Below are 14,546 nucleotides of genomic sequence, written 5' to 3'. Positions count from 1 at the left end.
CTCTCTCTCTCTCTCTCTCTCTCTCTCTCTCTCTCTCTCTCTCTCTCTCTCTCTCTCTCTTGCCTAGAGGACGACGCGGGAGAACGGTGTATTTAAAGGATAATTTTCTTGTCGCGCAATTGGCAATTGGAAGTAAAAATACCTCTCGGACTTCGTTACATAAACGGCGACTCGCGAGAGACGAGTCTGCCGCCGCAGTTGTTCAATCAAGAAGACGCTAAATTACAGTTTTCATTGCAAATAAGTGATGCCGACGCTCGGTGCTCGCGATAACGCCGCCAAGATCCAATTAGTGTTTCTTTGTTTTGTTGCAACGAGTAAAAGCAACGCCGACCAGTGGTGAAAGTTGCAATTAATACTCATTCATATTAATTATCGCGTTCACGAATAAGCGAAATAAGTCGACACCAAGCGAGCCTCTCGAATTCGAGCGTCCTACTTTAATAGATGTGGTTTGATAAGAACGTGCTGTTCGTTCTTCCTGTTATCATCTCGCTCTCTCGAAGAGGCGCGTTATGTATGCAACGTATGTGTACGTGTATGCGCTACACGCGCCTGTGCATTGCGTATGCGTAGCGCTGTTATCTCCTTATAGCTGCTAAATATAGCGGGGTACGCTAACCGACGTTCAAACATACGCGATATCGACACGCTCGTTCTCGATCGTTTCGCACGACGCTGAAATGCGAAAATTCGCGAGGAAAATTTCGCATTACGATTCCCACCTCATCCTCTCTGTTTCCTTTCCGCGGCTGTGCACACAGAAAAATACCATTTTGCTGCTAAGAAAAGCGATTATTCAGTTTACTTTCCTTCCTTTAAATTATGGTTATCTTCAACAAGGGATATTCTCTTGGTAATATTCTGAAAATATATTCTCAACGCTAATTTTTAAACTCATTTATCATGCACTCAAAAAAGAAAGAATTTTTTAAGTGGAAGAAAAAATATCTAAAGAGTAAAAAAATCGACAAATATTAGTAACATATGTACTTACATCTAAACTCTTTTATTTAAATAGAATAAACAATCACTTCCACTTAAAGCTTCACAAGGTATATCTTGCAAAATACCTGAAACACGAATAATATTTCCTTGAATGCAACCTGCATTTTTCTGTGTGCGCGATTTCCAAATGTTTCCTTCTTTTTCCTTCTCTTTCTACCGGGCGCATCTCGAAATCACGAGATATGACGCGCGTGTCCGGGTATGATCGATCGATCGAATTAAGAAAATGACAGATACGCAAGAGTACGAGTTTCGTTATTAATAATATTCCTCCGTGACGATATGAGGATGTGCGCCATGGTGGAGAGATTATTGCGACAACGCGGCGATTTTATCGGCGATACGTCATCTCGTGATCTCGTTTGATGGACAGCGAAGCTTAATTGAACGTGATAGAAATATTAATAGGATACCGATAGACGATCATCCCGCGAAGAATGAGAGAGAGAGGGGGGAGCACGCTGCCGCATTGGCGTGGCCGTTCTTCAAGTTCTTGCGGTAAGAACTTCCGATATACCTTTTCCGGTCTGATAACGTCGTTGAGGACGTAGCGTCTTATTTAAAGCGTGATCTAAAAGAATCTTGCGGCGAGAATAACGACAGCAATTTCGAGAATCTCTTTTTTCCGAGACTCGCCATGCATCGCGATTCCGTCTTTCAATTACGCCCACGGAGTAACTTCGTAACTGGATTACATGCACGCTATTTTTAACCCAGTGATAAATTAATATTGATAAGTACATGAAAAATGAATAAATTTCTCAGTAATGAATGCGTGTGAATGGATAAGTGAGAAAGGAGGTAGGGAGGGAGGGAGGCAGGCAGGCAGGAAACTGAATGCTAAGACCTCGCAATGAAAGAAAAAAATAAAATGGAGGACTGATCGCGATTTTTCGCGAAGTCACGTCGCGAGCTTAGGCATACTCGTCGCGCGACTCGACATTATACAATACACGCGCGTGTGTCGCAACCCGCCGCATTAATTTCCACGGCGTAGCGTGACACACGTTCATCGTACAGTGGCTCCCCATAAATCCTTTGGCCGACTTGCGGCAGATATAGAACGTCTTTTCAGGTCAGAAGTAACGATACCCATTGCGCGCGCGCGCGCGATATTCGTCTCTTTCTCTTCGCGGATAATGGGAACTTTTCACGCCGGATCCACGGAAATAAGTTTCCGGCAATGACTTGAAGACGAGGAAGCATCAAGGAAAATCCGGGACGAACGAAAGCTGAACGCTCGTTCGCGTTCACTTATTTAATCATCACTTCGTTGTTACATCAAATAATAAAAAATGTACATATGTAATAGGTGCGCGAATTAATTCGGTACTTTTACCTTCAATCGATCGAACTGCGCTTTAAATTCAAGTATCTTCTCGTAGTTTAATGGATTTTGAAGTGCCAACTTTAAAGTTTAAAATGTGTAGCTTGGTGAAGCTTCCAACATAATTTCACAAACGTGTATCAGATATGGCGTCCGGCAAGCAGCTTATCAGGCATTCCTTTTGCTTCCCAATTGAGAAAAAAATGCTGTCGAGAAGATAAATATGATTGGCTCAACTTTGGGGAAGGTGCTGTAATGCATAAAATCTATAAAATGTGGTAGCAAAAGTTTCGGTGCTTTCTGTCTTACTCATGAGAAACGTTTGGCCGTAAAAGGGACGAAGGACACTATTTATTCGTTGGGCTGGCAAGTTCTCCCTCATGCGGCTTATTCACCAAACCTGGCCCCTTCGGATTACCATTTATTTCGATGGCTCCAACACTTGGCTGGGACACTTTAGAAGCGTAGAAGAGATCCGAAAATGCATCGACGATATTTCATCGACTCAAAGCCGCCGTCCTTTTTTCGAGAGAGGACTCGTCAGCTACCCGACAGATGGAGAAAAGTATTAGAAAATGATATCGAATATTTCGACAATGACATGTTTATTATCTTCTTCTTCTTGAGTAACCTAACTCTAATTCAGTACGACATATGGGGATTATTAGATCCAAGGAGGAAGCCCTCTGGGATCCGATTCCTGACGGTGTGCGAATGAGATACGCATGCGAAAATTTATAGTAACGTGAACTATAGGATTTTCGTATGCGCATCTTATTCGCATGACGTTGAGAATCGCCACCCTGGTCTCCCTGGAGACAAACTTGTTTTTAAGTTCAAGCTTTACGAACAAATTAGACGGCCCATATGCGAGCGTAGACTTGAGTATGTAAGGCACAACCCATAAAAGAAATAGAGAGAGAACGCATTTCTTCGCCGCTCTTCGCGCACGCCGGCAGACGACAGGTCGCCCTGCCCGACCCCGCTGCTGTCATCTCCCTCCCGCGTCGCTGCGGGCTGACGAACGGCGCGATAGACGGCACGCGCTCTCGGCTTTAGTCGCGTACTGCCTGCGTGTGAAAGAGCGCGGGTCGGCTTAGTTGTCCCGTTTGCGAATCGCGCCGACTTGAGTCGCCGCGAGCCGCCTGCTCGTTCGCTCGCCGAACGACAACGAGCAGCACGAAGCGCGGGGCCGTGTCCCGGAAGAGGCACGCACTTTTGACAAAAGAGGAAGAAGGAGACGAGAAAGACTGGTACTCTGTAGAAAAGTGGTTTTCCGCGCCGGACATCTCCGGCTTTGGAGAAGAGAGAAAGAGAGAGAGATTGAAGACTCACGTTAATTCAAGTGCCAATAGCCTGTGATCGCCGTGAAGAAATCTCACGGATAGTGAGCGAGTATATATATAAATATTTATCGTTAAGGAGTGCCGGGAAATCGACAGAAGACGGAGAGAGAAGCACGAACCAAGTTGAAAAGAGAGACTGTCGCGTGAAAATTGCAAGGAAACTGGCGCGAAGAGGAGGAGAAGAAGATACACCATCGAACTCGGCTCGCGACGGGAACATCCGCGCTCGATTGTCGTCGTGAGTTCACGGCGAGCGATCTACTTACGACCTACTTCGATCGGAGCTGTGCCGAGCGACGATCTTGTGCGCCGATCACGATCTCGGAGGATATTGTGCAAGCGATTCGTTCCGTTCCGAGGTACAAGGACGAACACGGAGATACAAATATACAGAGCTCTGACACATAGGCAGACGCGTGGCGATATATCCGTCTTCGTCATCGCGAGAATCGCCGACACCACCGTGGCGGCTGCACCGTAACGTGCGGCTAGAACAAAGCCCGGGAATATACGGAAGCCGCGATCTATCCGGTGATCCGAATCGCGTAATGCGCGCGTCTGCACCATAAGTAGTCTCGCCTCAAGCGCGCGGATGATGAAACTGCGAAGCAACGGCAACAACAAGGAAAAGAGGACAATAGCGTGATCGTGATAGACAGTACCGAGTTCCGCGAACTGTGATAGACCGAATGAACGAGCCGCGAATTCATTCCTGTGATACGACGTGTGTACATAACAAGTACCGCGGGAGGAACTAGTTACTCGACGGCTTTCTAGTCTCGCAGAGACGCGAAGAAGCGGCTACAAGACGAGAAAAGGAAGAGCCTGAATCGGATCTCGCGCGACGACGTGAAAGACGTCGGCAGTGAAGTGCGACGCGACGCTCATCGTGTGTTTCCACCACGTGCGCCCACCTTGGACTCGACGGCGGAATCAACGGTAAGCGAGTCGCGGGTCATGGCACCGGCGAACACCCTCGACTGGTCGGAGCCGTGTCAGCAGTGGCGATACCCGAAGATCTGTCCGACCAGTCAGAAGAGCGAACGGACTAAGAACGCGGTTGAGTTGAGCGGCAAGGAGGCCAACAGCGCGTACAAGAAGTTCTGCAAGTTCCTGCGCCGATTAGGCAACAAGAAACGTAAGTCTCCCCCGGCTGCTTCCTTCCAAGTCCTTCCGAAACGGATGATTTGCTTGGCTCGCTCCTTGTATAACAGAATCGATAAGAGAACAATGGGAGATTGTATAACATTGTATGAATATAAAGAAATTTGATTGAAAATGAATATAAAAGGTACAATGACACAGGAACATGAATGAACCAAAATAATTGCGAAGACCCGGAGGATCTCGCAAAAAAATGGACAATCTTGATTTACTTTTCGAATTCGCACATCAATGACAGAACACGGTATAGCGCGAAGAATATAAAAGACTGAATACAAGAAATAATAAAAAGAATATAACGGTGGGAATATAAAAGAAAAAAGAGAGACTTATGCTGCAATTCTAAATAGAATCGTAAAATTCGTAACTTGTTCTCGTAAAATTCCTAAGAACTTATAGATAGATCTACAATTCTATATGTACCATATATCGTACCGTCACTCGTAAATATTTACGATTTCACATAATTTACGATATTTACAAGTGATCGTACAATATATAATACGTAGAATTATAGATCTTCTAATAAGTTCTTATGAATTTTACGGGAACAAGCTACGAGACCTACGATTTTGTTGTAAAATTGTAGCATTAGATCAGAGAATTTCCTGATCTAAGTTTGATTGTGCATCTGAGAGACTGATAATTTATTCAGAATTAAAATAACGATTGGATTAATCTGAGGAATTCTCCCGTCCTAGCAGTCGCGAGAGTGAATGATCTCGACTTACTTCCCGCATTCACGTCAGAACGGAAACGAAAGGTCTCCGCGATAAAACCTAACGGCGTGACGCTAAGATTATAAAAAAGAGTTGTGGGAGAATACAAATGAATAAAAATAACAATCGCGCGAAGGGCTAATCCCGACATCCGGCGTGGCATCTTTCATCTCACTTCTTATCGGGTGAAGAGGAAAGAGAGAGAAAAAAAGGAGATCGCGCTCTCTGCTCATCGGTGCGCGTCACGCCGACAAGGAAGCGTCATCATCCGATTTCCAGGGCGATTTCTCGCCGGTGCATGCGCGATGATCTCCCTCCGAGCGAGCGATCGCTCCACGATGACGTACTTAATAACGTCGTCGATGGGTATGCGCCTTTGTGCATCGCTCGACAGGACGCGTCGTGTGATCCTCTGACATTTACATCTTCTTCTCCTGCCTCCTGCTGCTCCTCCGTGGTCGTATTTATGTCCGGTCGCACCTACAGTCGCCGGCACTGTTTTCCCATAAATCGAGACTAGGGAGAGAAAGAGAGTTGGAACGGGAATCGAGAGAGGGTGCAAGATAAATCGATGGGTATCTGTTAACCCTAAGGCTGCGTGTCGTGTGAACGCGACGACACACAAGGGGAGAGATTCTCTCCAGTGCGTAAAGCCTTATCTATAATGTGCTCTCTCTTCGCTTTCTGTTTCTTATTATCTTTTTCTAATTAGAGATTCAAGGTTTCAATCAGAAAAACTTGATCTGCAATGTGTTCTTTGCTTCTTGCTTCTTTCTCTTTATCTCTTTCTGACTCAAACCTTAAGCTTTAAGTCTGATTTATAATATGCTCTTTGCATTTTGTTTCTTGTCTTCTGTCTTTTTCTGACTTAAAGCTTAAGATTTGAGTCAGAAAGAGAAAAAGAAGCAGGAAGCAAAGAGCATATTGTAGATCAGGCTTTAAGACAGAAAACAAGAAACAGAACGCAAAGAGCACATTGTAGATCAGACTTTACGTGTGAACGCACGAGTCTCGTCTTCGCGACGAGTCGCGAGACCTTCGACAAAACTCGATCATACTTTCCGACAACGGTAGGTGATGATCTTATTTCGGAATCTTATCAGTATCGCGACGATAATTTATACATCCACAGACATACGCGACCATCCTTGAGACGACACATGGACGCCTATTGATCTCTCATCCGCAAATTAATGGGAACCGGATTAGCAGGGGAAATCGCAACCAGTCGGTTTAACGTCGACAACTTTCTGCGCTTTATTGGAAAAAAAGAAAACAGGCAGGAAAAAATAGACGACCTCTGTTTTAATAGCGATTTTCCGCTTATCACGTCGTGATAACGCGGGCACTGCGCATTGCTTGATAAATAAAATTGGAGCGAAATCGTAGCGCGAAACTTGATCGCGAAGGGGCCTCGGCTGGCGGGCAAAGAGGAAAACTTGTTCCGCCCTTTCCTCGGGCTCGATTAATCCCTTTTTCATCTGACCGTTTCGTTAAACCGAGCGCGATTAGCGTCGACACCCACGAGGCGAGAGAAAGAGAGAAGGGGGAGGGAGAAAGGGAGAGCGAGAGAGAGGGAAGATCCTCGATATAACGTCAATCTCTTTAAGCCGCGCGAAATGCCACTGACGGGAGGAGAGGACGAGGCTCTACTCCGAGGATCTCTCTTTCTCTCTCTTGCTTCGCAGGTAGGGGTTGCTCGGGCAAATGGCGAAAGGTCGCAATCTCCCCCGATGCGCGCGTAACGCGATAAAAGGGACTCTCGTTGCACCGGCTGGTCGCGCGCGCGTCCATCTCCCCTCCTCTCCGATATAGATGATGATGCTGTTGCTGCATCCATCGCCGCTTCGTTGCACTTTTTGCGCGCACACCGCGCTTCTGGATTTAGCCGGCTAACAGCCGGCTGGATTTTCTAGTCGCGACAGAAGAAACCGCTTGACCCACTTCCCTTGCGATGTTGCCCTGCGTTATACTACGCTCGCTCTCCCCCGGGACTTGCTATCGAAAACAGCAAGAGAGGGGATGTTTGTTTATTTAGAAATACGCAAGATCGCCGTATATAGAGTGCATATGCGCCTCATTTGCCCCCCCAGGCTGTTTGCTGGTCTTAACTTGGTCTCTGAACAGAGAGGATCGAGATAAAAATTTCAAAATTTAAAGTGGCGTATCTTAAAACAAAAATATTATATTCCATTCTGATTGCTCTGGCATAAGTATCCTGACTGTGCGAATATTTTTTCCCGTCATGAGCACTTTTGGTTAATTTTATCTTTGCGGGTATTTCCGTCATTGACAGTCACAAGGAACTAAAAAAGTTCTGCGTCATTTTCCATCACGATGCCAAGCTTCATACTTCTTTGCGCGGCAAAAATTGCTGAAGTTTTGATGAAGAATGTTTTTCCTCATCCATTGTATTCATCTGACATAGCATCCTCTGATTACTTTTTCCTGCGACAAAAACAATCGATTGGTCTGACCGCGCGAAGTGCGACGCGAATCCTTTGTTCTCTCGATCTTAATGGGAGAATTGTAAAAATGTCCCGATCATGTCAGAAGACAAGGCGTCCACGTCCACGTGGCGACAGGTCGTTCGCTGCATTGGCCGCTCGAAATCCTTGCGCACGCCCGTCGTGGACGACGAAACAGGTGATCCAATCCGGGAAGTTTGCCTCTTAACCGCGTCATCGAATTCGCGCAATCGTCTCATCCGCGATTTTACTGACGGTTTTCACGTCCAATTAACCTCCCTTCCATTAAAGATACTGATGTAATATAGGATTTCTCAGTATATTCCGCTTGCGTTGAATCCAAACGCTTATTATCTTTTTATATATACTGTTGCCTTCTTATACGCACGACGACGACTCCCTCTAACGTCTCTTGCGTCATCTACGTTTCTGCACCCTCTCTTCGAGCCAAATCTCACTCACTTACTCGGTCGTATCTATGGGATTGTCAGGTCTACTGCAAAACTAATATATTAAGAACAAAATTGAATTAATTTGGAAACTCTGCCTCTCATTCTCGAGTAAATCCATCTCGTCTTCTTGTCGCGATTTTATATTTAATATTATACGTCAGTTCATGACGATGTGTGCGTTAAACGTGCATCATATTTAATCTTGTACGTAGCCATACAACTTAATTTAACCCGTGTTTACCCTCGCCGTGATTAATGGAGCGCGATTTCTCTCTCGTTGGCACCGCGTCACTCCCCCGTTCGGCTCTCGTTGGCTCTCCTCGTTAGGGATCGCTTTGATTTCGTGTGCGTGCGCCTAGTGACATTAGCCACTATGTTACAGTGTATTCAATTTTATACAACTGTACACGCACGACAGTGTGCCGCCGCGATGTGTGTATCTGAGTTATTTTAGCGAACATCTCGACTATGAATCAACCCCGGCCTATGATCACTCTGAGTATATCGGATGCGTCCCGCGTGAAAATAACCGCACACCCGTGTCACACGATTCCATTTTTAGTGGAAGAGATGAAGACCGTGACGTTTGACGGAAAGAAGACTGATACGCGCGTGGATATGACGCAGGTGGACACCATTGACAACCGAGAATACAAATAATCGCCGGCCAAGGCCCTTGTGGGTCGGCCGATATGCGCGTGTGTTGTGCAATTTCGCGAGAGAGAGCAAAAGAGAGAGAGAGAGAGAGAGAGAGAGAGAGAGAGAGAGAAGTTTATACACATCGGCAGCGCAAACTCTCGCGGAAAAACCGGTTGCCTCGGCCAGAGCGGGTGCTTCGACAACGCCAGCACGTTTGTCAGAATTCATCAAGGCTACACACGTAATGTCGACGTAGAACGCTTCCGAATAGAGCACGCGGTCACCCGGTATACGCGTTCGACGTAAACGCTTTGTTTTCCTTTTTGCTGGAAAAAATACGCGAATCCTATCTCTTTCTGACGCGATTCTTTTCGCGAAATTTATTTCAGGCAGCCCCTGTCACCCTTTCGACCTCACTCGGCGGAGATCCGATTTCGAGAGAGTTTCTCGTAGTTTTCGTTTCCGATCCGCAGGATCGAGCATGAAATCGATCGTGAAAATTAGGGTCGCAGGTACGTGCGTGCATTTCGACGCTTTCTCCATCAAGCTACGATTTGCGACAGTGGGAAGTCCGAGGAGTCAGTCGCGATGGTGCGCGCAGCGCGAAAACAAATCAAGGATTAGGCTATTCCTGGTCGCCGTATGTAGGCCCGTGTCCGAGAACTACGTGAAAATAGCAGCGGCTGCGGATCCGAGTAATTTGTGTAACGGCTTTCCGGAATCGCGATTCCTCGGATTTTTTTTCACGGAACGGACGATCACGTTTTTTCTGACATTATTCTGACGTTCCAGTCTCGCTGCCAATTGTGGCTACCTTCGACAATTTTATCGAACGAAATTGTCAGATTATCTTCCCTGTTAACATGAGGAGCAATATCAGACATCAGTTGAAAGATAAACTTTATGTAAGTCATGAATGAGAAAATTAAGTGTTTATCTCTCCAAAGCGTTTCAAAATGCAAAACGATAATTTAAAGATGTGCTCTTTGATAAAAAAAATTGCTTTTTCATTTCATTCACTTAATATCTGTCGGCCAGACTTGTCAGATTACACACTTTCCCGTTCAGATAAGGAATAACATCAGATATTAGATGTTATAATCAAAAGGAAAAAATTCATATGAACGCTGTGGATGCGAAAATTAATTGAAGATTTTACTTCCCCAAAACGTCCAGTGATTCAGGACGATCCAGAGATAAGTTCTCTGGTGAAAAGATTACTTTCGGCTGCTTTAAAAGCGGCTATTCGATCGCTCGCGCTTAATCGCTAGTCGACACGTTGCATTTAATCGTCACGATCGCATGATAATCGATCTGCCTTCACGCTTTGCAATCTCCTCGACGAAATCTCTGATTGCATGATATTGTCGCATTTTCTCTCTTTTTTTCTTTTCACTCCATTCTCTCGCAATTTCTTCCAACTTCTTAGCTTTTGGTCACTTTTCGCTTTTTAAAAAGTTTTTCCTAGATCTCTCAGGGAGAGCTCGACTTTCCGTTTCCTTTACTTTCGCTGTACTGTAGCGTTTCGGTGTTTTCCGATTGTTTCTATGGGTGGTGCGATGTACAATGCAGGCAAGGATGGCAGCAAGGTGACGACCGTCGTGGCAACTCCCGGCGCCGGACCGGATCGTCCCCAAGAGGTCGCCTACACAGACACTAAAGTAATCGGCAATGGCAGCTTTGGCGTGGTGTACCAAGCTAAGCTTTGCGACTCCGGCGAGCTGGTCGCTATCAAGAAGGTTCTTCAGGATAAGCGATTTAAGGTAAGAGTCTCTTTGTTCGCTCCTTCAGAGTCGACTGTCGTGGTTAATTTGTGATTCAAAGAAAAGAAAGGCACATAACGATAAAACGAATTTTTATTTCACGAAGAGCCGTTTTTCTTTTGTGCAATTCAGTACAAGTGTATTTTCCTTCAGTTTACTTCACACTTTAATTTTCTCACTTGCACAGCACCTGTCCCATCAGTCCTTGTGTCTTTCTTCTTCACCTTTACTTATTCTTTCTTATTCTATCCGATGACCGAACCTTTCCTCTTCATTTTTCTTGTATTCTCTTCTCCCTATGTCTGTTGTGTACACTTCTGTCTTCTATTATCACCTATTATACATTTCCTCTACCGATAATTTCCTCTGCATTATCATGCTAATTTAAGGTTACCTACATTACTTATACAACCCCAATTATCCGTTCTTTATGATGCCATAATCTCTATTACCTGTGCATCTTTTCCACTCTGAATCCTGTTTTTCTACCTAACACCTTGTTTCGTCTTTACTTACACGCGTACTCATCCCTACATAATTTCCCCTATCTGAATCCCTATACTTAACCCAATATACTAAAATTATTCCAAACTCACGCACCATGTCAATCAATCATCCACATACTTGCACGCCATCTAACCAAGTCCATCTTTTATAAGATTCTTGGAGTTCGATGTTTAAATAATTCTTTCGGTTCTTCTCTATCGTTATTTCAGATCAACTAAATATAATTGACAGTGTAAAATGTTAAATTTGTCGTTTTTCTATTAAATTCTGACTTGTAGAAAATCAAAGATATGGATATTGAAAATAAAACAAAAGAAAACCTTGTTCGTGCCTGAAAAAAATATCAAACCAATATTGCTTATTTTATTCATAAGAATTATCAATACTTCGGGATAAGATAATTTCATTTTCAATTCTATGAAATACGATAAACCTCTTGTATCAGTTTTACAGATCGTATTATCGTCTAATAAACGTGACGAACCGCGGGAAGTATCGCGTATCTATCGATCGTTTTAACTGTGACATTTGTACTTCTTTTTTCAGAACAGGGAATTACAAATCATGCGCCGACTCGAGCATTGCAACATCGTGAAACTCAAATATTTCTTTTACTCTAGTGGTGATAAGGTAACTATCTTATTTCTAAGTCTCTCCCTCTACGATACTTCTTCCGATTATCGCGTTGTCCATTCAGATCGCGAGTATCTCTCGAGGAAACGAAGACCGGAATTTGAGAATGACCGGTGATAGTGCGGTGATAGAGCTTCCGTCGACTCACGCGCGCGTACGTCTGTCGTGATTATCGCTGTTGCAATTATTAGCAATTCTTTCGTTGCGTAACGAACTCTCGCGCGCGCGCGCGTGTGTGCCCGCGAGTGAAACACACCGCAGTCTGCCCACTCGTCTTCTTTAATGCATGCTACTGTTGTTGTTATGTTATTTTTTTGTAGAACATCTTAAACGCGACTAATCCGGTTTTTCACGTGGACGTAAGTTGAACAAAAGCGCAAGCCCACCAAGTAGCTTTGCGAGAAAGAGAGAGAGAGAGAGAGAGTCCCTTCGAAAGAAAATTTTCTCTGGCCGCGAGTTTAGGCGAAGTTCGCTCGCTTCCGCCCGCGCGCGACAGATCACCGGCGCATATATAAATAATCACAATCGTAATAATTGCCCTGCCAACGACATCTCTCACGATCAAGATATTACCACACATTCGTTCTCTCACAAAGTTCGATTTAGTTAACGCTGCTTCTCGCTAGTCTCGTTTATAGTACGTAACATCCTCGAATGTGTGCGTTAATTAAATGTTAATAACATCAGGCTATGTACGTGTGTGTGTGTGTGTGTGTGTCCAAAAGAGGCTGTAACGTCAAGTTAAACGCTTAACAACGCGTTCCTCGAGGTGTCCCGAGCTATCATAAACTATTCGATTTTAACTGGAAGCTTTTAAATAGAGTCGAGATCAATTTTTCCTTCATGAAAATTTCGAGAAATCACTAATTTCAAATATATGGTGACTCTTGATCGGTGAAATTGTTTTTTCCCCGTTAGTCTCACAATGAGATTCTGATTTAATGAGGGTTTCATGATTTGAAACGAGTGACGTTGAAGATTCTGCAAGTCAAGTTCTGTCAGATTCACTGGCGAGAAAGTAGTTGTTGAGATCTCGACTCGCGAATCGTGGGACACCTTATGTGTACTTCTACAATGGTGCACACAATGAACGCGTCGCGCCGCGTGCGACAATGTTTGGTTTTGGAGTAGTATACCTTTGATAGAGACGACATACTCTCGTAGACCTTAAACAGCTCCCGCCCGCCGATCTCGCGACGGAATTCCCATTCTCACTTTCTTTCTTTTCTTTTAGAAGGACGAGGTTTATCTCAATCTAGTCCTGGAATATATACCCGAAACTGTGTACAAAGTCGCCCGACATTATAGCAGAAGCAAGCAGACGATACCAATCAGTTACATCAAGGTGAGTGTCTTCTCGAGCGATGCGGAAGAAGGAAGAGACGGAAGAAGCACGCATTCGCAAAACTCCTGTGCGAAGTATATTCCCTCCAAGTGAACGTCGTCGTTTTCTCTTTGCAGCTGTACATGTATCAACTATTTCGTTCGCTGGCGTATATCCACTCGCTGGGCATTTGTCACAGGGACATCAAGCCGCAGAATCTACTTCTGGACCCGAACACGGGCGTCCTGAAGCTCTGCGACTTCGGCTCGGCCAAACACCTGGTCAAGGGTGAACCTAACGTGTCTTACATCTGCAGTCGCTACTACCGCGCGCCTGAGCTCATCTTTGGTGCTATCGACTACACCACGAAGATCGGTAAGCCTGATCGTGTTCCGAGTTGCAAAGTCGATGCGGTAACTATCTTCTTTCCATGTCAAGGCTTGGTACCTTCTCGCCTGTACCTCATAGCCGACCGAGACCTTCTCTTCCTTCCTCTCCGTAAAATATAACGTTCCTCTTGTTTTCCCGACAGATGTATGGAGCGCAGGCTGTGTGTTGGCGGAACTGCTACTCGGCCAGCCGATATTTCCTGGCGACAGTGGCGTCGACCAGCTTGTTGAGATTATCAAAGTCCTCGGCACGCCTACACGCGATCAGATACGTGAGATGAACCCCAACTATACCGAATTCAAATTTCCACAGATTAAGTCACATCCCTGGCAGAAGGTAATCCACTTTTCTCTATTTACGAGTTAAACTTCATTGTATCATCTCGTTCCGTGTCATCTCTCTATGGTCTCTGAAACACACATGTGCACACAACGTTTATCGACAGCAATTCGTAACACACAACACACACATACATACAAATATACATACACATCTCTCATCATCTTGTGTTCCTTTCGTTTAGTTTCGCGTGTTTAGCAACTCTGTGACTAAGATTTCGCGCTCGACGATCGAAGAGTTCTCTTCTCCCCGAATCGCTTTGAAAATGTTTTGACAAACGCGTAATGAATTCTACAAAAATCATCTTCCTTCTCGTCTCGAGTCCTAAATATCTGAAAAAAGAAACTCTTCGATTGTCGCGTAGTGAAAAGAAAAAAAAAGAAAAAAGGTAGGATCGAACCTGACGATAACATTGCATGTGGATGGAATTATTCAGCGCGCACTCACCGGGAAGGGCGAGGGAAGTA

At 44.8% G+C, this 14,546-nt stretch overlaps 1 protein-coding gene across 6 annotated transcripts in view; it reads left to right on the top strand.

Annotated features, from left to right (window-relative positions):
* The window catches only part of LOC116848208 (glycogen synthase kinase-3 beta), a 53,074-nt gene that overhangs the window by 28,412 nt on the left and 10,116 nt on the right, over nucleotides 1-14,546 (top strand). The window contains exons 1-7 of one of the 6 annotated variants that reach the window (XM_032824068.1): nucleotides 3,346-4,819; nucleotides 10,696-10,886; nucleotides 11,940-12,023; nucleotides 12,347-12,385; nucleotides 13,261-13,371; nucleotides 13,488-13,725; nucleotides 13,883-14,076. In XM_032824068.1, coding sequence (XP_032679959.1) covers nucleotides 4,639-4,819; nucleotides 10,696-10,886; nucleotides 11,940-12,023; nucleotides 12,347-12,385; nucleotides 13,261-13,371; nucleotides 13,488-13,725; nucleotides 13,883-14,076 — 1,038 coding nt within the window. In that variant the 5' untranslated portion in view covers nucleotides 3,346-4,638. Of the gene's footprint in view, nucleotides 1-3,345; nucleotides 4,820-10,674; nucleotides 10,887-11,939; nucleotides 12,024-12,346; nucleotides 12,386-13,260; nucleotides 13,372-13,487; nucleotides 13,726-13,882; nucleotides 14,077-14,546 lie in introns of those variants that run through there. The other 5 variants (XM_032824066.1, XM_032824069.1, XM_032824070.1 and 2 more) reach the window with 5 other exon arrangements.

This window comes from Odontomachus brunneus, unplaced genomic scaffold, assembly GCF_010583005.1.
Source record: "Odontomachus brunneus isolate Ranch 3 - 2012 unplaced genomic scaffold, Obru_v1 Obru_scaffold_091, whole genome shotgun sequence".
Lineage (NCBI taxonomy): Eukaryota > Metazoa > Arthropoda > Insecta > Hymenoptera > Formicidae > Odontomachus > Odontomachus brunneus.
The sequence above is the reverse complement of the archived record's forward strand: the minus strand, read 5'-3'. Positions and strand labels throughout refer to the sequence as shown.